Genomic DNA, 25360 nt, shown 5'->3' with positions numbered 1-25360 from the left:
AACTTGACCATGTAATGTTAGTTTTGTGTGAATTCGCAACAGGACACCACAGGTGCATTTTGGGATTTCTGTAAACCAATCCCAATCATCTTGAGTTGTGCTAAGCTCTGGACGCAGCAACAGATGTCAGGCAATTATCCTGGAAATGTACCTCGGTTGATCCAGACTATTTTACATGTCAACATGTAAGGATGTCACACAAACTACACAGTTATTAGTTAACACTATTATTATTACTGAAACAGTTCTGCATTCTCAGCTAATAAGTGGTGACTATCTTAACAGTGCACCGTATCACATGCTGTTATTATCAGCAGTTTTATTGTTTAGGTTCAGTGTGTTGATCAATCATCAATTTCTTTCTGCCATGTTTGTTTTATGTTCAGTTATTAGACGAGTCGACAGGTGGAAGAACATGAAGGTATCAGGAACAGTCTGAGTCCAGCAGAGGGCCATGTGGACCGTAGAGAGGTTCATATCTGTTCACTGTGGAGGGGAAAGCACTGCAATGTTTCTGCCCATAAGACTCTTCTAAGTTAGTAATGTTTTTCTCTTTGTGGGGAAAATGATTAAATTGCTCATATTATGCTTCTTGGCTTTTTCCCTTTCCTTTACTGTGTTATATATATCTTTGTTTGTGCATGTTATAGGTTTACAAAGTGAAAAAGCCCAAAGCTGCCTATGTCTGGTGTTCACAGACATCTTTAACACCTCACTGGAGACATCCCATGTACCAGCCTGCTTCAAGTCCTCCACCATCATCCCCGTCCCCAAGAAAACAAGGATCCCAGGACTGAATGACTACAGACCTTTCGCCCTGACCTCTGTGGTTATGAAGTCTTTTGAGAGCCTTGTTCTGGCTCACCTCAACACCCTCACCGACCCCTCCTGGACCCCCTGCAGTTAGCCTACAGAACCTACAGATCTGTAGACGACGCAGTCAACATGGTTCTTCATTTCATCCTCCGGCACCTGGAGTCCTCAGGAACCTACACATTCAACACCATCCTCCCTGCTCTGCTACAGGACAAGCTGACCCAGCTGCACTGACTACACTACCAGTCCCTCCAGGAACTCTCTCAGTGTCTCTGAGGCGGGCAGGAAAAATTGTAGCTGATCCATCTCACCTCGGACACAAACTGTTTGAACCAGTCCCCTCTGGCAGGAGTCTGTGGTCCATCAGGACATAAACTTCACTCCATAAAAACAGTTTCTTCTCTTCTGCAGACAGCCTCACCAACAAGTCCCGGACCCCAATGACTCTTAACCCCACCCCCCGTTCCCCACCCCATTCACTACACTTTGCATTAACTTTGATCCTTGACTATACATCTGCCCATTGCACATTTAATATACAGTATTCTTTGCAAATTCTCCACTCAACCTATTCAGCCTTTTTTGTTATGCCACAGTTATTTTGTATGTATTTATTTGTTTTTCTGTATTGATTGTTTGTTTATTTTATATTAATTTGTATTATGTTTAAGTATACTTATTGTGGCAATAAACCCTTTTCTGATTCTTTAAAAAAATTGACTGAATTTTCACCGACTACAAAATCAAACATTAGAAGCTCTGCGCTGAAGCGGTTTGTGATTCGTATAAAAGTTTCCAACCGCTGCTGTTTATATTCTGCGGTTTGTTTTTTCGCTGTTCTTTGTTATATGCGCTGAAGAGAAGTGTTAGCCACAACCAGGACAAATGTTCCATCTGTCAGAGATGTGAAACCCACAGAATCACACGAGGAAAACAACCGCTGACACCAGAGTTTATTGATCCTGCATAAAAACAAGCTCATAAATACAATATATACATATCAGTAAATAGCTATTATTATCATTAGACTCTGTTCAGTAGATATTTGTCTGTGTTGTGCATGTATGAAACACTTATAGAGGAATAAATTTTTTTATTTAACAAAACACATAAAGAATGCAACATGCTCTAAATTGAGTTGAGTTGTTTGTCTCTTTGTAGCGGCATGAGTCTCATTTAGTCTTAACATATACAGATAGGAAGTCAAACAGATGAATGTACTGAGGTGCAGTGTTGGGCAAGTTACTTCCAAAATGTAATACATTATAGATTACTAGTTACTGTCATTTGAGAGTAATTAGTTATATTACAATATTACTGTCTCTGAATTGTAATGCGTTACACTACTTTTGCATTACTTTTGAGTTACTTTCACCAAAATAACAGCGGAAGTTTGACTTAGCTAGCTTGTGAATTTCACAACCAGATCAATAAAGTCTCCTCTTTGTCCACTTTGATACATCATAGATTATTCATAATATTTTGTATAATTAATATGGATATGCAAAGTAACTAAAGCTATAAAACTAGACAAGTAAAACATACAATAGGCAAGTAGGAGAAAATGAAAATGCTCAATTAAAAGTAGGCTACCTTACAGTTGTATTGAAGTACAGCATTGTTGTAAAATGTTTGTTTAAAGCACTTGAAAAAGAAATTCATGTTGTTTAGTTTAAAACAGTCTAAAGGAAATGGTCAATAGTGTATTTAAAACTCACTATTTACATTATTTACAGTACTTGATTTACAGCTGATATGTGAAAAGCTCCACAACCTTATTTAACAGTAATTTAGTTTTACTGCAAATTGTCACAGGAAGTGCTTTTATTTTGAAGTAGTCTACACGGAAGTTGTCTGTTGTGTACTCTTTCTAGCTTGTGTGGACATGAACGTGAGACCCTGGATGCAAACATGTCCATCAAGTTAAGTTGATCACTTTCTTGTTCGTAAAACTGCAACGTATTGAGCAGTAAATGGTCACAGTAAAAGACAAGCGTTTTTGGTCGACATTCGAAGCCCTTCTACTACAGGCATAGTTACTCTCCACGGCTGATAAACTGCAATGATATTTACGTGTAGCAAGCCTAAACATTAAACATTAATTCCCGACATGTTTAAATCTGTCAGCGGCTCGGACACACTGCTGTCCGAGCTGACGTACCGTCACCTGTTGTTGGGACACGATGTTATGAAATAATACTCACGGCTTTTTTTTTCCTGTGATCAAAAGTTTCACGGTGTTGGGAAATTCTTAAATGTTGTGTTAAAATACGTTGTAACTCGCGTTACTGAGATTGTAACGGGTATAATATTACCGAAATTTAATTAGTAATGCGTTACAGCAAAAAGGAATACATTACTGTAATTACGTTACTTTTGTAACGCGTTACTCCCAACACTGCTGAGGTGTGATGGTCTCTGGGGACCAGTGATTGGTCGGCTGGACTCCACTGGTTGGACTGGTGTGATGGTGTTCAGGTCTTCCTCAGTGAGGAGTAGAGGACCTCCGGCTCTGCTGGAGACTCTCATTCCAATTAAATGAGAAACTATCTGAGACAAACTTCATCAGCAGACATACAGAGTTTCTCAACAGTGAGTTGTTTGGCTCCCTCAAACGTTTAGATAAAAAACTAAAATATTTTTTCAGCAGCATTTAATGAACATTTCCCATAAACCCACAGACTATTACAGGTTAAACATCATGGTCCATACTTGTCCATGAAGAAGTCGAGGAAATATGTTAAACATTTAGATTGATCGTCCACCAAATGGATGGCCGGTGGTTCGAATTATGCTTGGGCAAGACACTGAACTCTGATTTGCCCCCTAATGGTGGGACCAATGGTGTGTGAGAATGATTATTTGATGAGTAGTCTCTCTTTGGAGGAGGGTCTAGCTAGTCCACATAGCATTCGGGGATGGGAGAAAAATGTGCTCTGGTTAATTTGCATTTCTTTAAACCAATCACAATCGTCATGGATGGTGCTAAACGCCAGACAGAGCCAAATATCCTCTGGAAGGAACTTGTTTTGGTGAAACGTGTACGTTCAAAAGTTGTTTTCGTCGTGCAACAGAAAACTCCGATAGGACAGATAGTCTAGCTAGCTGTCTGGATTTACCCTGCAGAGATCTGAGGAGCAGTTAACCACAGCCACCCGCAGATGAAACTTTGTAGATCTGATGAGCAGTTGTCATCTTGTACGGCAGCCTCGGCCTCTAGTGTGTGAATGTCCATTTACATGTTTATTTAGCCATGTAAACAGCTTACTCGGAATGTCTTTTTCGGAATGAGGACAAAATAAATTAATATTATGTACATTTAAACATAGTCAGTGTTTTGTCCTTTTTTACTTGTATCTTTTTATAGGAATAGTTCATTATCACATTTTTTTAGGTTATCCTCGTATTCTCTTTCTGAGAGTGACAAGAAGAAGTGGTTAGCTTAGCTTAGCATAAAGGCTCAGTTTGAAGTTGAGAAATAAAGAGCAGCTGTACCTCTGGTCCTGTTTGATTTGATCATTGTTTGTCCGTAACTGACATCTTCTGCTCGTCTCACACCTGAGTAGACTGCAGCTAAATATAATAAAATAAAATACACATTACATTACTGCAGGTATACCACTACTGCTGTGTTGCTACTGCAACACATGTAATATAAAGAAGAATATCAATGCGGTATGATTATTGTTAATGTAGAATTATAGTTTTGTTATGGACATGGCTGCAGGTTTTTAGACCTGGTCTGAACAAAGAGAGCAAATATAACTGGACGACACAGGAAACTGGGTAACTACAAAGCTGCACAAAGGCTGTGCTTTTTTACCACACGGTACTCAACAAACACCTCACTGCCAAATAGAGCAGAGACTAGTGAGAAATCTCACCAGCGTCAGATCACTTCACTGGAATCAACAGGAGGAAGTTGCTGCTGTGGTTTCAGAGGCAGAGTGGAAAAAAAAACTGATGTATGCAATTATAAGTTGTATTAAAGGTCAGTTTGAGACGCAAAAAATAAAGTGTCTTTTTCCACTGAGTCTGTCTCTTCTTTTTATATCCATCCTCAAATCTTACCTTTGAGACAGGATATACATTCCTATTCTTTGTTTGATTTTTAAAGTCTGTTTTCTAAAGCATTATTTTGTTGTTAAATTACGTTTCTGTTTGTCAATGTTCAGACTCAAAACAAAAGTCAATGTATCTATGTAGGTTGTGTGTTTATTAAAGCCTCATATATCTTCTTCCTCTGTGCCATTGAGCCTTATCATTGTTAAAACACATCATTGACTGTTTACCTGCACAAAATTTTAAAATGTTTGCCCTTATTCTGAAAAAGAGAAAATTCTGACTAAGCTGTTTACTTCGCTAATGAAAATGACTATTCCACTAATATTCCTGTGAATGTTTTATCCACGCCTCATTGAATTCTCGCGAAATGCGGGCGGTGTGAACACCCCATAAGACCCCAGTTAAATGATATTATCAGTGTGTATCTCTCTCTCGCTTGGCGTTCCTTGAACCCCCTCTACACAAGATGATAAAAAAGAGTCCTGTGGAGTGCCGAAGAAGAGGAGGCATTCATAGCCCTTCTGAAAGCCTATGCACTGTGTGGATGTACTGGCTAGCAACTAGCTTCAACTAGCTTGTAACTACCTTTACACACAGAGGTGTAAAGCTACTTTATACTCTTGTTGTGAATAATGTTACATTCCATTCTGGGAGAAGTTTGAAGAAAGTCCTTCTCATCCATTTTATTTCTATCCTAGAGTTCTCCTTTAGAGTTCTTCTTTAGTAGCGTTACACGCTACTAAATGAACGTAGCGATTGTTAGAGAATATGTGTAGCCATCTGATGGCTTGTATGTTTTGAAAAATTAAAAGCATTCTGAGTGTTACAGTGGATATGTCTGGTGTGGAAGAACAGCATCCTGTATATCTACTCATAAAAACATCATCTGTAATCATGAGCTGAAAAACCGAACCTGATGGTTTCTGTGACTTTTAAACTTAAAGCTACATTGTGTAAGAATTTCTCCCATCTAGCGTTGAGATCATATATCACAATCAACTCTCTGTCGCCACGCAGTTCACAGTACGTATAGCAGCTATGGTAACCTTCACGCTTCAAAAAGCGAAGGTGTACAAAAGGCCATCTATCGGCCGTTGTTGTTGGAGTGCATGTCGGAGAGTTGGGATTTGGTGTGCGTGTCCAAAATACTGCTCCAGTGTTCACTCTTTTTTTCTGATGACTCCGCTCTCTTGCTCTTTTCAATAGCCGTTTTCTTTTTCTGGGCAAAGAAGAAGACTCGTGTTCTGAAATTCGGATTTAGAATACGTGTGGTCCTCCATGTTTCCTTTTTCAAACTTGCCGGGCCCGGAAAGCTACGATACCCGTTAGCAGCAGCTGTGAGTCGAAAACGCGAAAGGCGGAGCAGTATGTCCTGTATGTCCCTAACCGGCTAACGTATTTCAAGATGGCGCATCATTCTGGAGCGTCTACCCCAGTTCACGCGCAAATGTAAAATTCTTGGTATTGATGGTGGTGGTAAATATTCATGAAAAAGGACATGTTTGTGAAGGACAACACAGATTTTGATAATTAACAACTCCAAACGTTACACACTGGGGCTTTAAGAAAATTGACTGGATCTTCATCATGAATCTCAGACGCTCTGCTCTGAAGCTGTATGTGATTGGTGAAAAGTTTCCAACCACTAGCTGATGTTGCATCTGTTTATAGTCTGCGGTGTGTTTGTTCTCTGCGCTGAAGAGAAGTGTGGATCGGTTAGCCACAACCAGAACAAATGTTCCATCTGTCAGAGATGTGAAACCCACAGAACCACACGAGGTAAACAACCGCTGACACCAGAGTTTATTGATCCTGCACAGAAACAAGCTCATAAATACAATATATATCAGTAATCATTAGACTCTGTTCAGTAGATATTTGTTGGTGTTGTGAACTTTACAAAACACTTACAGGGGAAGTATTTTTTTCACAAACCCATTGAAAGAACGCAAACACGCTCTAAATGTAAGCTGTTTGTCTCTTTGCTGCTGCATTGATCTCATGTAGCTTTAATAAGAAATCTAACAGATGAATGTACCGTGGTGTGAGGGTCTCTGGGGACCAGTGATTGGCCGGCTGGACTCCACTGGTTGGACTGGTGTGATGGTGTTCAGGTCTACCTCAGTGAGGAGTAGAGGACCTCTGGCTCTGCTGGAGACTCTGGACACAAACAGTTCAAACATTATGAGAAACTGTTGGAGACAAACTCCATCAGCAGACAGACAGCGTTTCTCAACAGTGACTTGTTTGGCTCCCTTCATACATTTTGATAAAGGGTAGTAGTTTTAAAAAAAAAAAACTATCTAATTATGTTTCTTCCATGTTTCTGTTTTTTAGCAGCATTTAATGAACACCATGTCCCATAAGCCCACGGACCATCGCAGGTTAAATGTCATAGTCCATTCCATGAACAAGTTAAGGAAATATTATGCATACATTTGAAACATCAGTGCTGTTTTATCTCAGAGTTAACTCGTACAATTAATGTAGTAAAGTTGTAAAACGTAGAATAGTAAAAGTAAAATGTACAATATTTTTCTCAAACATGTAGAAGAGAAGTAACAATACTTAGAACTGTACTGAATTAAAATAAAATGAGGAAGATCAACCGCTTCCTGCTTTTATTTTGGCGGTTAGTTCAGACACGTCTTTAATAACAGATATGAACAAAAGAAACAGAGACTGCAGACTCAATTTAAAAGACCGTGTGGACATTACGGGTCGACAGATACTTGTTTTTAAAGGCCGATGAAACCAAAGTTAATGAAATCGATAACTGATATTTGGAACCGATATGCGTTTACAGTGAAAATTAAAAATCTTTAAATTGAAATTAAGATTTTAAAATGTTACAACACAAAACATTTTTCAAACGCTTTAAGCAATTATTTAATAAATGAGACATTTTCAACATACTACCAAGTAAAAAAAGATAGTGTTGTGGGCGGGACATTTAGGCTTAATGCTTAATTATGCTTAATTCAGATTTTTTTGCTCAGATCTGATGTTTTGTTTGGATGTTCCCATGACCCTTTTAAAATGTGGCCTATATCAGATTCCAGTGTGAACTGTTTGCGTTTTCGAACTGACCCGCATGATCAAAAGAACAATAACAATGACATCAGACGCAGCACGCTGTTGCACTAAAGTTAGGGAGGTTATGGATGAAGTAAGCATGTTTGCTTTTATTTCAAAATGTTTATGTAATAGAGTAATAGGTAGCCGTAACATTAATGAGCAGGTGCTGAGGAGGAGAAGAATGCAGAGAAAGGGAGACAAATTGGCTATTTTAGCCTTCTGCGGGGGTATGGCTGCAAATTCACTACAGAGGTCTGTGTTGTGATGGTGTGCAGAGATGAAGCCAAGATTGGTGGGACTGCATTGTGAATAGCTTCACAGAGACGCATCACTCTTCTCCATTTTAGTAGGCCTAGTCAAGTTTGTAATGTTACTGTCTGTGTCTAGGGATAACTCCCGCCGACGCACAATTGTGACAAATGTTGATGTAGATTGACGTAAAAGTCAATCTACATCAAATCCTCCTTGGTTGTTCACACTGCGGCCGCATTGAAAACAATCAGATCTGGGTCTGATTCAGGACCACATATGGAAGTGGTCTAAATCAGATTTGAAAAAAATCATATCTGGGCAAGATACTTCTGAAGAAGTCTGACCTGGTCACTTGACCCCAAAAAAAAAATCCGATTTGGGCTACTTTTGCCTGCAGTCTGAACGTAGCCTAAGTGAGACTCAGTGGTGAGTGAAACCGGAGCAGAGGGACAGACACAGAGCTGTAGCTGAGCCAAAGTAGACCACTTTTTAATTCATTAATTTTATCGGTTATCAGGCAAATAAAACACTGATACAGATAATCTGCAAACGGCCAAAAACGGCCCGATAATCCGCCCGGGCCGATAATCCGTCTATCCCTTGTAAACGTTGTAAACATTCTGAATTTAATACAGGTTATATAAACATCATATTCTATTTGGATCTTCAGAAAAAGAGCCAAAAACCGGAATATTTTGTGCATGTAAACATAGTCATTGTTTTTGTCCTTCTGTACTTACTAACATCTATGTATAGGAATAGTTCATTGTATTCCCACATATTTTAGCAAATCTTCTTATTATCTTTCTTCTTGATAGTGAAAGGGGATGATTATAAGTTTCATTTTCTGTATGTTCAGTACAGAGCTGAAAGTGGTTAGCTTAGCTTAGCATAAAGATTGGAAACTTACATTACTGCAGGTATTGGTCCAGTGCTCTTAGTATATCGACAACTCCTAATAGTGCTACCAGTAGTACGGCAACACGTGTAATGTAAAGAAGAATACTACTGCTGTAGGATTTTTAATGTATAATTATTACTAGAGTGGTTATGGACATGGCTGCAGGTTTTTAGCCCTGCTGTGAACAAAGGAAGAACAGGCCAGAGGGCATTTTTCTGAAACAGGAAAGAGGACGACCACAAAGCTGCTCGCAGAGACAGTTGAGACAAACCTCACCGGTGTCACATATTAGTTTCCTGGAATTAACAGGAGGAAGTTGCTGCTGTGGTTTCACACTCAGAGTGGAAAACACTATGCAATTATTAGTTGTATTAATGGTCAGTTTGAGAAGCAGGAAACAAAGTATATTTCTATCTGCTGAGTCTGTCTCCTCTTTTATATCCAAACTTAAATCTGACTTTGAGACAGGATGAACATTCCTATTAGTCTGTTGTCTTCTTAAAGAATTAGTCCGATGTTATTTTACATGTTTTGTCTTCTTAATGACTCTCATATTCAGACTCAAAACAACAGGTATTGTGTGTCTATCAAAGCCTGATTTATCTTCTTCCTCTGTGCCACACATTGTTGTTAAAAACCCATAATTGAATATGTTTACAGGCACAAAATGTTTTGGGTTTTGCCCTTATTCCCAAAAAGACAACATTTTGACAAGGCTGTTTACATGGCTAATGAAAGTGAATAGTCCACTAATATTTCGTTTTTTTATGCAGCCATTTAAAATAGGATGTTTTTCAAAGTGTTCCAGCAGTGGACGACTTGATGGTCCAAAGTACACTAGACTTCAGGGACACGTTCGCTGTTCATGCCAACGCTTTGGGAACAGGGGTTGGTGGGAACACTCGGTGACCTATATTAGCCATAAGTTGCTAAATCATGACAGGAATTATTCAACAATGTCTAGCAAATAAATGGTCTTTAACCAAGTAAGGGTTAATGTTCGACAAGGTAAGACCAGAGGCCAGAACTATCCAACATGCAGTGAAAGTCCATGATTAAAAATGGACTCTGTCATCAAGAGATGCATGGCCAAACGAAAAGGAGAAACACGGCTACTTGTAAACATTATCAAAAACTTGGATATCAACAGGTTTTTCAATATTAGCCGACCTTTTCTAGAAGCTGGTTGAAGGAATGAAAGAGGGACGCTGTGTTTATACGCTCCAACAAGTCCTCCACCGCTGGAACACTTTATAAAAATATCCTGTTTTGTAACTGCTGTATTTAAACAGGAATATTAGTGGAATATTCATTTTCATTCATTTTCAACAGCTTATTCGGAATATGGTTTCTTTTCCGAAAAACTGAATAATCTGTGTATGTAAACGTAGTAGCTGTTGCTTTGGGTGACATGTACCTTCATCAGCATGAATATATACACACTTGTCTTATGTTTCTAGTGATGGAGACATAGAAGAGCAGCCGTACCTCTCTTCCTGTTTGTCTTCTTGTCTTTGATCACTATTTGTCCATAACTGACGTCTGTTGTTCTCACTCCGGAGTAGATTGCAGCAGAATCACTCTCTGGAAAAGAAATGATATTGATTATTTAACTTTTACTACAATCAATAATACTATTTTCCATAGTATTAGAAAAGGACCTAATAGTTGATACATTTAATCAGCAAATTTCCGGATATAGCTTTAAGACACAAGTGTCAAAGTCTACATAAGGGGAAGTACAACTTAAAATGTCAGTTTTCTTTTCTTCTAAACACTTGTTGCTGATGGCAGGGCTTAAATGGGAACCCAGTTCACGTGAAATGGACTTCACGCTAACAGAGGTGTTCTTTTTTAGAGACATGTTGACCACAGGAGGAACCAGTCATGATGTCTCTCTGTCTCTATCTCTGTTTCTCTGCCTCTCTGTCTCTCTGTCTCTCTCTCTGTCTGTCTGTCTCTCTCTCCCACCCCCCTCTCTGTCTCTCTTTCTGTCTCTGTCTCTCTCTCTCCCTCTCCCTCTCCCTCTCCCTCTCCCTCTCCCTCTCCCTCCCTCCCTCTCTCTCAATTCAATTAAATTCAAAGTGGCTTAGTCAGAACAATGTCTTTTTCGAAATAAGGGGGAAAAAAACTGAATATTGTGCATGTAACAATGGTCCCTGTTGCACTAAATGACATGTTTCCTCATCACCATGAACAAACACTGTAGTTCATTCACAAATACTCACTAGAGCACCAGATGAGGATTAATCCGCAGCTGAAAATAGTCCCTAAAAATAAAGTCACTATTTCCTTATGTTTGTTTGATAGAAAGTGAGCAGCTGAACTGTTGTGTGTTCTCCTCTAACAGATGTTTCTAGAGATGGAGACATAGAAGAGGAGCCGTACCTCTCTTCCTGTTTGTCTTCTTGTCTTTGATCACTATTTGTCCATAACTGATGTCTCCTGTTCTCACTCCGGAGTAGATTGCAGCAGGATCACTCTCTGGAAAAGAAATGACATTGATTATTTAAGTTTTACTTCAATCAATAATACTATTTTCCATAGTATAGAAAAGGACCTAATAGTTGATACATTTAATCAGCAAATTTCCGGATATAGCTTTAAGACACAAGCGTCAAAGTCTACATAAGGGGAAGTACAACTTAAAATGTCACAGTTTTCTTATCTTCTTAACACTTGTTGCTGATGGCAGGGCTTAAATGGGAACCCAGTTCATGTGAACTAGACTTCTCGCTAACAGAGGTGTTCTTTTTTAGAGACATGTTGACCACAGGAGGAACCAGTCATGATGTCTCTCTGTCTCTATCTCTGTTTCTCTGCCTCTATGTCTCTCTCTCTCTCTGTCTGTCTGTCTCTCTCTCCCCCCCCTCTCTGTCTCTCTTTCTGTCTCTGTCTCTGTCTCTCTCTCCCTCTCCCTCTCCCTCAATTCAATTAAATTCAAAGTGGCTTAGTCAGAATAATGTCTTTTTCGGAATAAGGGGAAAAAACACTGAATATTGTGCATGTAACAATGGTCCCTGTTGCACTAAATGACATGTTTCCTCATCACCATGAACAAACACTGTAGTTCATTCACAAATACTCACTAGAGCACCAGATGAGGATTAATCCACAGCTGAAAATAGTCCCTAAAAATATAGTCACTATTTCCTCATGTTTGTTTGATAGAAAGTGAGCAGCTGAACTGTTGTGTGTTCTCCTCTAACAGATGTTTCTAGTGATGGGGACATAGAAGAGGAGCTGTACCTCTCTTCCTGTTTGTCTTCTTGTCTTTGATCACTATTTGTCCATAACTGACGTCTCCTGTTCTCACTCCGGAGTAGATTGCAGCAGGATCACTCTCTGGAAAAGAAATGACATTAATTTTTTAACTTTTACTACAATCAATAATACTATTTTCCATAGTATTAGAAAAGGATACGTGATACATTTCAGCAGCAAATTTCAGGATATAGTTGTAAGACAGAAGTTTCAAAGTCTACTGGTTAAGGGGAAGTACAAATCACAAGAGGACCGCTCTAAGTACAGGTGAAAACACTCAATTAAATTGAATTCAATTTTATTTATAGTATCAAATCATAACAAGAGTTATCTCAAGACACTTTACAGATAGACTAGGTGTAGACCACACTCTATAATTTACAAAGACCCAACAATTCCCTCACTCAGGGTGCATTGGAGACGCATTGAGATCGGATTATAAAAAAACACATTTGGTTTAGGCCACATGTGTCCACATTCTTAATAACAGTAGTCATGTTTCCATCTAATTGTCAAGCGAATTTAAAGCGAACTTTTAAAATGATGCAAAAAAGAAAAAAATGAATGCGAATTAGAAGCGTTACCATTAACTGCTTTAGAGCGAATGAACTGGACTATGCAAAGCGTAGTTTCGTCACAAGTTGACGTTACGCATAGTTGTAGATTGCAAACCGGGTTGCTAAATCAAAGAGTTTAGAAGCTAAGTTCTTTGGCTAAATGGAGAAAGGTAGCATTGTACAAGTGCTGTGCAGAATACAGGGTTGTGGCAGAGACATTTGGTGATAGCGAGACAACCGTTCACCGCTGTGTATGCCTGGTGTGCAGGGCCGTACCATTCAAGGTGTTGAACCAATTCGTCAATATACCCAACATGTCAAGGCACAGGCTACAGCGCACCGCAACTCCACTACGCACATTGTGCCACAAGTGTACGGCGCCCTGGATGGCACCTGTATCCTGATCCCCATCCGATAAATACCGGGACTGTTGTCATGTGAATTACGTCACAACTTATTCAGCAAAACTGTTTCCATCTCTCATTTTGCACATTAACTCTTTTTTGAAAAAGGAAAATGCGATACTTCAAAATGCAGATGAAATGCGTTGATAGAACCCCACTAATGAGAACAGAAAATGTGTCCTGGGCCGCCAGGACACATTTGAACTACGTGCAGTAGTTCAAATACACTCAACTACGTGCAGAACTACGCAAAGTATTTCTCATGCCAGAAACCACGAAATTGTGTGTTTATTTTTAGTAAAATGTCCCAGAATTCACCAATATGAAGGATATTACTCCAGATATTCCTGATCTTACGTCATCTCCTTTAGTTATTTATTAGTCTTGCATTACCAGAGTTAGACAGTGTTTTCTTTTGCTACGGAAAAGGCTGGAAGACTCAAATCAGTGGCTTTATTTTTTATAAATTCTTCACAGTAAAAATCCCCCTGCCCCAGCCAGCTATTTTCTAATTTAAATGATTTTATTATAAAATGGTAAAATCAGGAAATGTCAGGTCTTCATCAGCAGTAACATAACATGATTCCTGCATGTGTACAGACTGAAGGCATTTGATTTTTGATTTATTGGGATCTCAATTAGCTTGGGCCATAGCCACAGCTATTTTTCCTGGAGTCCACCCAAAACTTGTGCAGCTATACATTGCCGTGCCTCATTTCATTAAAAACAACCGCCAAAAAACATAATTTAATAACTCACTGAAAGAAAAACAACCAAAAATAATAACAAGACATAACAACATTCAAAACAACACACTACAACACCTAGTTTAAATTATTCACAGAATGTAGAGATGAGATTATGACATTGATCACTGATAATATGACCAAGCAAATGCACACATAAAACCCTCAATGATACTAACAGCATTCATTGAGTATTAGCCAATACAGAGTACTGCTCTGCTAGGAGATGTTCTTTAAGTAATACTTTGAATAGAGATGTTCTATTTTCTTGAATGACATGACTAGGCATTGCATTCCAATTAATCTATATACTATGGTGTTTCCCTTTGTTTCTTCTTACCTTAGGTAATGTGAATATGCCCTCCGTAGCATGCCTAGTGCTGTAGTCATGTTTATCAGAACTAAGACCAAGATGCTGATACAACACCTTCGGCTGTTTAGTCACTAAAATATTTCTAGTAAAGTTGGGCAATGAGGCAGTTAATCTATTCCTTACACTTAACCAGGATAGGCAGCCATGCATTGCATCAACGCTAGATCTGAGTGGGCACCTTAGTGCCTTATTCTGAGCAATTTGCAATTTCTTTATAGTTGATATGGCAGCACCTGACCAAACCCCTGAACAGTAGTCCAAATGGGATAAAACAATTGTTTAATGACGTTTCCCATTACATTTTTATGGAGAAAATTTTAACATCTCCTTCTAATGAGCGGACACTTGTAGCAGGATGGATGGCACAGGTGGCCGGCTAGTGTTGTCTTTCCACCTAGGTCACCTCGAACTCCTGCACACCGCTGTCGAGGTCCCTTTCCTCGGCTAGCGGCATCGGGCGACCCCGCAGGCTTAGGTGCTGGTCTCCGTATTTTGCGGAGCTTGCGTAGTGTGTCGAGTATTCCGTCTGTAATAAAATTTCCTGCATATTTTCCAATCTGTACCAATGTATCCCGGTACACATGTGCGGTAGTTTGAATGAACATAATTGTAAAGTTTTCTGCTGAAAAGACCATAGGAAAAGACAGAGCCAGTTTAGCGAGACTTCAAGATGGCTGACACTCATTTTGCTTCGGGAACCATCAGATAAAGACAACAGTCCAACCCCCTATGGCCAAGTTGAAAACATGCAGAAGTAGCTCCTACTACTGGCTGTAATCCATTGCCTCTGGGCAAAACATCTTCCGTTGACGCAAAAATCGTCGTTTTACGTCATCAGAAGATTTTTTCCCGACACACAATACAGAGATCTCTCTCAGGGGGACACGAGGGAGGGAAGCACGGTCATTCGAAAATACTACCGGGTTTCTACTGATACAAAGCTTAATGCTAAATCGATGAAGTATCCCTTTAAGTGAAATTAATGGCAAATGATTAATAAATAATTATATATTTATCTAATCCTAACCCTTTAAACACAGTTGTGCTGCTCCTGTGGTTTCCTTTACAACGGCATTTTACTGTTTACATGAACATATTCCATTACTTTAGATATATTGTAAGTTATAAAATACAGAGATATGTAAATCTGCAAATTTATAGTTTATATACAGTGCTCAGCATAAGTGAAACCCATGCTAAAGTTGACTAAAAAAAGGAATCAAAAAATCATCTCTTGGAAATTGATCTCAATGCCTTAATTAAAGAAATTAGGAAAAATCCAACATTTAAACACCCCAATTTTCTTTGTGTTTCTCAGTTATTTCATGGATCCAGGATACTATGCATCCTGATAAAGTTCCCTTGGCCTTTGGAATTAAAATAGCCCCACATCACCACATACCCTTCACCATACCCCCACATCATCACATACCCTTCACCATACCCCCACATCATCACATACTCTTCACCATACCCCCCACATCATCACATACCCTTCACCATACCCCCACATCATCACATACCCTTCACCATACCCCCCACATCATCACATACCCTTCACCATACCCCCACATCATCACATACCCTTCACCATACCCCCACATCATCACATACCCTTCACCATACCCCCACATCATCACATACCCTTCACCATACCCCCACATCATCACATACCCTTCACCATAACCCACATCATCACATACCCTTCACCATACCCCCACATCATCACATACCCTTCACCATACCCCCCCACATCATCACATACCCTTCACCATACCCCCACATCATCACATACCCTTCACCATACCCCCACATCATCACATACCCTTCACCATACCCCTACATCATCACATACCCTTCACCATACCCCTACATCATCACATACCCTTCACCATACCCCCCCACATCATCACATACCCTTCACCATACCCCTACATCATCACATACCCTTCACCATACCCCCACATCATCACATACCCTTCACCATACCCCCACATCATCACATACCCTTCACCATACCCCCACATCATCACATAACCTTCACCATACCCCTACATCATCACATACCCTTCACCATACCCCTACATCATCACATACCCTTCACCATACCCCTACATCATCACATACTCTTCACCATACCTAGAGATTAGCATGGTTTTATTTCAGTTAGCCTAAGCTGGTTTGATTTGCATTGAGAGATGATCTTATGGGTATGTGATGATTTAGGGCTATTTTTTATGCCCCCTGTATTTTAAGGAAGAACATTTATTTATTATTTTAGTCAATTTTAGCATGGGTGTATTCACTTATGCTGAGCACTGTATATCATCTTTGTTTAGTCCTGTGTCCTGCAGTGAAGCGTGTGCAGACCCCCACTCAGCTGAAGGGTTGCTATTAGAAACAGGAAACTGGACGACCACAGAGCTGTTAGAGCTGTTAGAGGTGTTTAACCACAGGGTACAACACACCCAGCCTCTCATGGAACGCACAACACACCCTGTTATCTACTAAAATAGACAACACTGTTGTGGACTAAAAACATTGATTTAGTTTTTAAAATATCCTTATTTTATAAAATGCTCTTTTCCCCAAACGTCCTCTCAGGACATTAAAACAAGAACATGCTCAGTTTTCTTCTGAAAATCAATAAAAACATCTTTACCTCTGCTCCGTCTGATTGGCTGCTGCAGGTTACGTAATATTGTGACATCACTGTATGTGACGTCATCTTCTCCAGCTTCTACTTCAGCTGAAATGAACCAAAGTTAACATAAATTTCAATCACTTTAATCACTAAAGAGACATCCGTAAAGATGGAAACATGATGAAGATTATGTGACACAATCACAAGCTTTAGCATGCTAAAGGGCCCTCGTGGTGAGGATGGTTTATCAACAACAGAATAGTGATTTGTGAGAATCCTAAGAGACGTTTGACTTGAAGAAACAGTTGTTTGAACACTTCACTCAAATTCTGAAATTGTAAATAACAGTAAATTTAGATTTTGAACTGCAGCTCAATATGAGTCTTATTGAGACTAACCTTTTGGTTTCTTACGGATGCATCGTCTCACCAGGAGAACCAGGAGAACCAGGAGAACCAGGACACAGACTGAAACCACGGACCCCAACACAAGGGGAGGAGTAGAGGAGCCAGGACTGGAGGCGGGAGGGGAAGAATTGGTGGAGCCAGAGATAGTGGAGATTGTAGGAGGACTTGTAGTCGTGGGTTTCTCTAAAATGAACAAAACTATATTTAATTAAAAGCATAAGAATCAAAGTAAATAGATAACACGTTCAGCTATTTCACTGTTCCTCCTTTTTTATGTGAAGCTTTAGACTTTTAACATCAATGTTCTGTATCATGTCTGTAACTGAGTGAATTCCATTGGTCTAGTTAGAGGTAGAGATATCTAATATCAGACGGTGTGTTAGGGTGCTTCCACATCGTGTTAACCCAACCCTGGAGCTTGGATACGCCCGTTGGTTTGGGGCGGTGTGAAAGCTCATTCAAACTCTGGTGCAGACCAAATAACGAAGGTCACAGTTTTTTTACCAAGTGTTCAAGATTTCGGTCACTTCACGTCAGAACGCAATCAGACACACACAGGAAGTGAACAAAAAATCAATCCATTAACTAGCCTGCAATTTCACCTTGCACACAATTTACAGACGTTATTTCAGATCCATAACCTATAATGACCACACATCATCATCATCATCATCATCATCACAAAGACGAGGTTTGGTGCATGTGACAAAGTGTAGTGTAAACACAAACAGAACCAAAAATGATACCCCCAAATCAAAGTCTATAGAGCTGTAGGTGTGAAAGCGCCCTACGATTAAGAAAAACCTTTAACCTCCTCACCTGTGACAGAGACCCAGCTGGGTGGAGACTCTCCAACACTGCTGATGTTGCACCTGTAGAGGCCTTCATCAGACCTGGAAACATGGTGGATGGTCATGTGACCTGCAGGTTCATTCCTGATGAAGGAGCCATCTTTATAGAAACCAGCTGGGAGGTTGGAGGAGGTCTTTGTTTTACAGGTCAGAGTGAGGTCTTCTCCCTCCATCACAGGGAGGACAGGACTCTGCAGGATCACTGGTCCACCTCAACACAGAGACAAACTACAGCATGTCATCCATTCACACACAGCTTCATCAATACTGACTCCACAGTCTGATCTTACCAGTGACAGTGATGGTGATGCTGTTACTGGTTGCTCCCTCTCTGGACTCACACCAGTAAACTCCACTGTCCCCTGGGTCCATGTAGCTGATGTTACAGGAAGAACCAGCAGACTTTCCTCCCCAGTCGTCACACTTCTTGGTCCCGGTGTCTCCGGTCGTGTTCCTCCTCAGAGTCCATCCAGCAGAGCTGTCGTCCTCCTCACAGCTCAGAGAGACAGACTGTCCTTCAAACATCTGTGAGCTGCTGGGACTCACAGTCAGAGAGGCTGGAGGGAGGAGGACAGAAAGATGCAGTTATGGATGATATTTTGCATTTTGAAGAAACTTATTTTGTCAACATTCCTCATAATCATTCTTTCTGATGTCTGTTCACTGCTAAAATGCAAGAATGATCTCTGTGTTTCAGTAATGGAGGGAGGAGGTGAGCAAAACTCTTCTTTTTAAATGTAATTCTCAAAGTTGGTGACACAGCAGAATATTTGGGGTCTGATTGTAAATCATTTTTTGTGTCCGATATATTAATACTTTTGCTCCATAAACCTCCTGATATTACTTACCTTCAAAAGAAGCGTGTAAATTAAGTTTTTCATCAGTTATCCGTTTTATCTTTTGCTGTCCAGTCCTTTAATAACTGTTTTATTATACTTTTATAAACTAGCTGTTTCCCTCTTCAAACACTGTCCAAAACACTAACTTTTCTATCATGGAGTAAATAACTTTTCATTTGTCACAAAAGAAGTGTACTGACCTTGGTTTGTTGTGCAGCTCAGCAATGAGTTTAGAACTGAAGAGAAATGCACCTCAGTTTAGTTTAATTTGCAACAAGACATCAAAAGAGAACTGTGGTTATAGAGCTCCGAAAAACAACTATGCGTTAATATTAGATAGTAAAACAACGATCAATGAAGTTCACAATCTCTTGTCCCTGTTTGGTTGAGGTTTTTGCATACATCAGGCACTCTTTAACTCACTGCTGTTCTCAGAACCTCAGATATGTTTTAGAACTGACAAACCCTGACACATTAAGTTGAACTTACCCAGCAGCAGCTGTAGAGACGAGTCCTCCATTTGAAATGTTCTGAGATCAGCACATTAATGTCTAACCAGACACACCGAATAACGCCCACCTCCTTCCTTGTCACATGTTACTGTTGAGGTTTTCTAACAAGCACTTGCAGTTTTTTTTGTTGTGTGTATTCATATGTCATGAAATATGGAATAAGAGAAAACTAATGACCTTTTAAAGTGCTCATATTGTGCTTTTTGGCTTTTTCCCTTTCCTTTATTATGTTATATATATTTTTTGTGCATGTTATAGGTTTACAAAGTGAAAAAGCCCAAAGTCCACCCCAAAGGGACTTACCATCTCCAACAGAAAACACTGTTCACCAACTGCTCCAAACAGCTCTATTGTAGTCCAGCCTTTACTTCAGAGACAAACGTGGTCACTTTGTAACACACGTTATAATGCTCACCTAGCTGCTAGTGTGGCACACCCTCATACTCTGCTTCTGACTGGCTAGTAGTCCTTACCTAGGTACTGTCAGGGCAAGCCCTCATACTCTGCTTCTGACTGGCTAGTAGTCCTTACCTAGGTACTGTCAGGGCCCTCATACTCTGCTTCTGACTGGCTAGTAGTCCTTACCTAGGTACTGTCAGGGCCCTCATACTCTGCTTCTGACTGGCTAGTAGTCCTTACCTAGGTACTGTCAGGGCACGCCCTCATACTCTGCTTCTGACTGGCTAGTAGTCCTTACCTAGGTACTGTCAGGGCAAGCCCTCATACTCTGCTTCTGACTGGCTAGTAGTCCTTACCTAGGTACTGTCAGGGCCCTCATACTCTGCTTCTGACTGGCTAGTAGTCCTTACCTAGGTACTGTCAGGGCACGCCCTCATACTCTGCTTCTGACTGGCTAGTAGTCCTTACCTAGCTACTGTCAGGGCACGCCCTCATACTCTGCTTCTGACTGGCTAGTAGTCCTTACCTAGGTACTGTCAGAGCACGCCCTCATACTCTGCTTCTGACTGGCTAGTAGTCCTTACCTAGGTACTGTCAGGGCACGCCCTCATACTCTGCTTCTGACTGGCTAGCAGTCCTTACCTAGGTACTGTCAGGGCACGCCCTCATACTCTGCTTCTGACTGGCTAGTAGTCCTTACCTAGCTACTGTCAGGGCACGCCCTCATACTCTGCTTCTGACTGGCTAGTAGTCCTTACCTAGGTACTGTCAGAGCACGCCCTCATACTCTGCTTCTGACTGGCTAGTAGTCCTTACCTAGGTACTGTCAGGGCACGCCCTCATACTCTGCTTCTGACTGGCTAGCAGTCCTTACCTAGGTACTGTCAGGGGCACGCCCTCATACTCTGCTTCTGACTGGCTAGTAGTCCTTACCTAGCTACTGTCAGGGCACGCCCTCATACTCTGCTTCTGACTGGCTAATTGTCCTTACCTAGGTACTGTCAGGGCACGCCCTCATACTCTGCTTCTGACTGGCTAGTAGTCCTTACCTAGCTACTGTCAGGGCACGCCCTCATACTCTGCTTCTGACTGGCTAGTAGTCCTTACCTAGCTACTGTCAGGGCACGCCCTCATACTCTGCTTCTGACTGGCTAGTAGTCCTTACCTAGGTACTGTCAGGGCACGCCCCTCATACTCTGCTTCTGACTGGCTAGTAGTCCTTACCTAGGTACTGTCAGGGCACGCCCTCATACTCTGCTTCTGACTGGCTAGCAGTCCTTACCTAGCTACTGTCAGGGCACGCCCTCATACTCTGCTTCTGACTGGCTAGTAGTCCTTACCTAGGTACTGTCAGGGCACGCCCTCATACTCTGCTTCTGACTGGCTAGTAGTCCTTACCTAGCTACTGTCAGGGCACGCCCTCATACTCTGCTTCTGACTGGCTAGTAGTCCTTACCTAGGTACTGTCAGGGCCCTCATACTCTGCTTCTGACTGGCTAGTAGTCCTTACCTAGGTACTGTCAGAGCACGCCCTCATACTCTGCTTCTGACTGGCTAGTAGTCCTTACCTAGGTACTGTCAGGGCACGCCCTCATACTCTGCTTCTGACTGGCTAGTAGTCCTTACCTAGGTACTGTCAGAGCATGCCCTCATACTCTGCTTCTGACTGGCTAGTAGTCCTTACCTAGCTACTGTCAGGGCACGCCCTCATACTCTGCTTCTGACTGGCTAGTAGTCCTTACCTAGCTACTGTCAGGGCACGCCCTCATACTCTGCTTCTGACTGGCTAGTAGTCCTTACCTAGCTACTGTCAGGGCGCGCCCTCATACTCTGCTTCTGACTGGCTAGTAGTCCTTACCTAGGTACTGTCAGGGCCCTCATACTCTGCTTCTGACTGGCTAGTAGTCCTTACCTAGGTACTGTCAGAGCACGCCCTCATACTCTGCTTCTGACTGGCTAGTAGTCCTTACCTAGGTACTGTCAGGGCACGCCCTCATACTCTGCTTCTGACTGGCTAGCAGTCCTTACCTAGGTACTGTCAGGGCACGCCCTCATACTCTGCTTCTGACTGGCTAGTAGTCCTTACCTAGGTACTGTCAGAGCACGCTGTCAGAGCCTCATACTCTGCTTCTGACTGGCTAGTAGTCCTTACCTAGCTACTGTCAGGGCACGCCCTCATACTCTGTTTCTGACTGGCTAGTAGTCCTTACCTAGGTACTGTCAGGGCACGCCCTCATACTCTGCTTCTGACTGGCTAGTTGTCCTTACCTAGGTACTGTCAGGGCACGCCCTCATACTCTGCTTCTGACTGGCTAGTAGTCCTTACCTAGGTACTGTCAGAGCACGCCCTCATACTCTGCTTCTGACTGGCTAGTAGTCCTTACCTAGCTACTGTCAGGGCACGCCCTCATACCCTGCTTCTGACTGGCTAGTAGTCCTTACCTAGCTACTGTCAGGGCACGCCCTCATACTCTGCTTCTGACTGGCTAGTAGTCCTTACCTAGGTACTGTCAGGGCCCTCATACTCTGCTTCTGACTGGCTAGTAGTCCTTACCTAGGTACTGTCAGGGCACGCCCTCATACTCTGCTTCTGACTGGCTAGTAGTCCTTACCTAGGTAGGGAAGGTCTAGCCTGACAAGCCAGACCCACATCAAGATGTTGGGTCCGCAACTCTACCATCATTATGTTAAGCCCGCCCAACGACGCTAAATACAATGTGATTGGCCTGATTAGAGTTTGGTTTTTCCAGCTCGCAAGCCAACGGAGATCTGCTAAACTGACCCTGGCTGCAACTTACATTTGCTGCTGCTAGGGTGCGTCTAGATTTCTAATCTAGCGAAGGTCAGCTCCAATGATGCTCTCTCCAACCCTAATTGTCCGTTGCAGTCTGGCCCTGTCCCGTTTGGTGGCTGACCCAAACCAGAGAGTGATGGAGGTGCAGATGACAGACTGGATGATGGCTGAAGAGAAAGTGGTCAGCAGCTCCTTAGGCAGATTAAACTTCCTTAGCTGTCGCAGGAAGAATAACCTCTGCTGGCCCTTTTTCTGGACAGAGTGAATGTGGGGAAACCATGTTAGGTCCTGTGAAATGGTTGATCCCAGGAACCTAAAGGAATCCACAGTGGACACTGTGTTGTTGTGGATGGTGAGAGGGGGAGTGGGGGGGGGGGACTTCTCCTAAAGTCCACTGTCATCAGAGGTAATCAGAAAATGGTATATCAATAAAAACACTAATGAAACATTCATTCAACTTCCACATGTAAATCGGTAAACTATGTGTTTATTTCAACCAAAAACTAGAGTTGTGATGGTTGGAAAAGTGGAAAGACGACCCAAAACTGCTTTTAATAGTTTTATTTTGTTTATGTAGACTTTGAATAAAGTGTATTCTACAATGCTAAAATTACTGTTTATTTACATGGAGTCTGGTGGGTTTAGCTAACGCGATTTCACGGATGTTTTTATGTTAACAGAAAGGTCGATCTCCTTAGAAATCGTTTCCATAATGTTGTCAGACACTTAGAACATTAATCTGAGTCTGTCAGTGACAAAATGAGCACTTTGTGAAGGTAAATACAAGCTGGACAATTGTCCTATTAACTTACATTGTAGCTTGTTTCTCCGCTGCCGACTGCAGCGATCTCGCTTAATACTGGACTAATGGTAAAGATTGTTATTCCCATCAGTCATTAGACATAAAAACATAGGAAATCCAGGTTGAAAAAAACAGTAGTTACCCTTTAACTTTGTGTGATATTATTTAACTTATCAGTTTTTAATTCTCAGCTAGTAACATGTAACAGGACTTGGTATGGCATGCAAAATGTAGCAGGAAATTTGTGTGTTGTTTACATTGACTGTACACATTACAGTTACAGTATTACAGTGCATATTACAACTCTACACAAACTTCCCAAAACTGCACACACAAAATGCAAAATGCCTCACATCTGCTTCAAAATGAAACACTGCATTCAAAAAGCCATCAACACATCTCAAAATGAAGCATTTGCATCGAATGGAAAACACTTTTTTCCATTTGGTAAATTTTTGGATTTATCATGTATACATTGTTGTTCTAAATCTAATATATATCTACATTTACAATGTTCTAGAGTGAAAGTAAATCTCTGAAAGTGGAAAAGTGCACTCTAAACAATGTAATGTTACAGTAAAACAGAACATAATTCATGGGCAAAACATTACGTTTTGTAAGAATAGCACAGTGTTGTATACAGTAGCATGAAACAAGAAAACAAAAGTACAAACATGTAAACCAAAGGTATCGTTTTTAGAATAAAGAGTGTGTGTGTGTGTGTGTGCGTGTGTCCTGTCGGGGGTGGGGGTGGGTTTGTATTCACTTTGTGCAAAACAAAGTCTGATTGATATACTGTATAATGCTGAAAGTCTTTAGATAGTTGCATGCCAGGTTTTTTTCAATTGCTTAAGCACAATTTTGAAAACAAGGCCCGGTTTTTCAAATCCTTCACACAATCAGCACAACACTACACTAAAGTAGCACAACACCTCAGATCATTTGCAAAATGGAACACGTTTGTCAAAACTATACAATGTCTTAAAAAAAAGTTATTTTGTTGTCATAACATAAACACAACCATCATATGGTATGATTCTGTTTGAATCAGTTAAACACTCCTGTGCTCAACCTAAAACACTTTTAGAATTTACACAGAGAAAGTGTAAAAATATATTCACCGACACCACATGACCCTAATTGTGCAGACTAACGAAGATATATTTTTTATGTACTCAAGTCAGTCAGTCAATAGTGAACATTTAAACAAAACATTTTCCAGTTTTCATACAGTATTACTGAACGTACCATTGTACTTACTTACAGTAATACTGTAACATAAATTACAACCAGTTCAGAACCGAATAAAAAAAAAAAGAAAAAAACCTAAATATCTCTCTGCCTAGCTGGATCTGGCCACAGGGCCTCACCAACATCACAGGCTATATTTTAATTTGCATGGCAACGTGGGAAGAATCTTTTGGAGTGACGAATCCACTCTTGTATGGATACTGCTTCAATCTGATCACATGCTTCCTCCACAGCTTGAATGAGGGCCATCTAAACATAGGGCCGGAGATCATAAACCTTCCACCGCCATGCTGAGAAGAACTCGTCAATGGGGTTTAGAAAGGGGGAGTTTGGTGGAAGGTATTGAACTGTAAACTCTTCCTCTGACACCGTCCATTTTTGTTGAAGATAGCTGAACTTACCTGT

At 41.0% G+C, this 25360-nt stretch overlaps 2 protein-coding genes across 2 annotated transcripts in view; one reads left to right on the top strand and one right to left on the bottom strand.

The window, feature by feature from the left end:
- LOC114574050 (uncharacterized) overlaps positions 1–19757 on the bottom strand; it is a 257231-nt gene extending 237474 nt beyond the window's left edge. The window contains exons 1-9 of the mRNA XM_028606346.1: positions 19687–19757; positions 19398–19433; positions 18649–18915; positions 18327–18569; positions 17499–17690; positions 17119–17205; positions 12362–12457; positions 11501–11596; positions 10601–10696 (exon numbers count right to left, since the gene is read on the bottom strand). Coding sequence (XP_028462147.1) covers positions 10601–10696; positions 11501–11596; positions 12362–12457; positions 17119–17205; positions 17499–17690; positions 18327–18569; positions 18649–18915; positions 19398–19433; positions 19687–19717 — 1144 coding nt within the window. The 5' untranslated portion in view covers positions 19718–19757. The remainder of the gene's footprint in view (positions 1–10600; positions 10697–11500; positions 11597–12361; positions 12458–17118; positions 17206–17498; positions 17691–18326; positions 18570–18648; positions 18916–19397; positions 19434–19686) is intronic.
- The window catches only part of LOC114546120 (low affinity immunoglobulin gamma Fc region receptor II-like), a 1096214-nt gene that overhangs the window by 277046 nt on the left and 793808 nt on the right, over positions 1–25360 (top strand). The window lies entirely within an intron of this gene.

Source organism: Perca flavescens, chromosome 19 (assembly GCF_004354835.1).
Source record: "Perca flavescens isolate YP-PL-M2 chromosome 19, PFLA_1.0, whole genome shotgun sequence".
Classification (NCBI taxonomy): domain Eukaryota; kingdom Metazoa; phylum Chordata; class Actinopteri; order Perciformes; family Percidae; genus Perca; species Perca flavescens.
The sequence above is the reverse complement of the archived record's forward strand: the minus strand, read 5'-3'. Positions and strand labels throughout refer to the sequence as shown.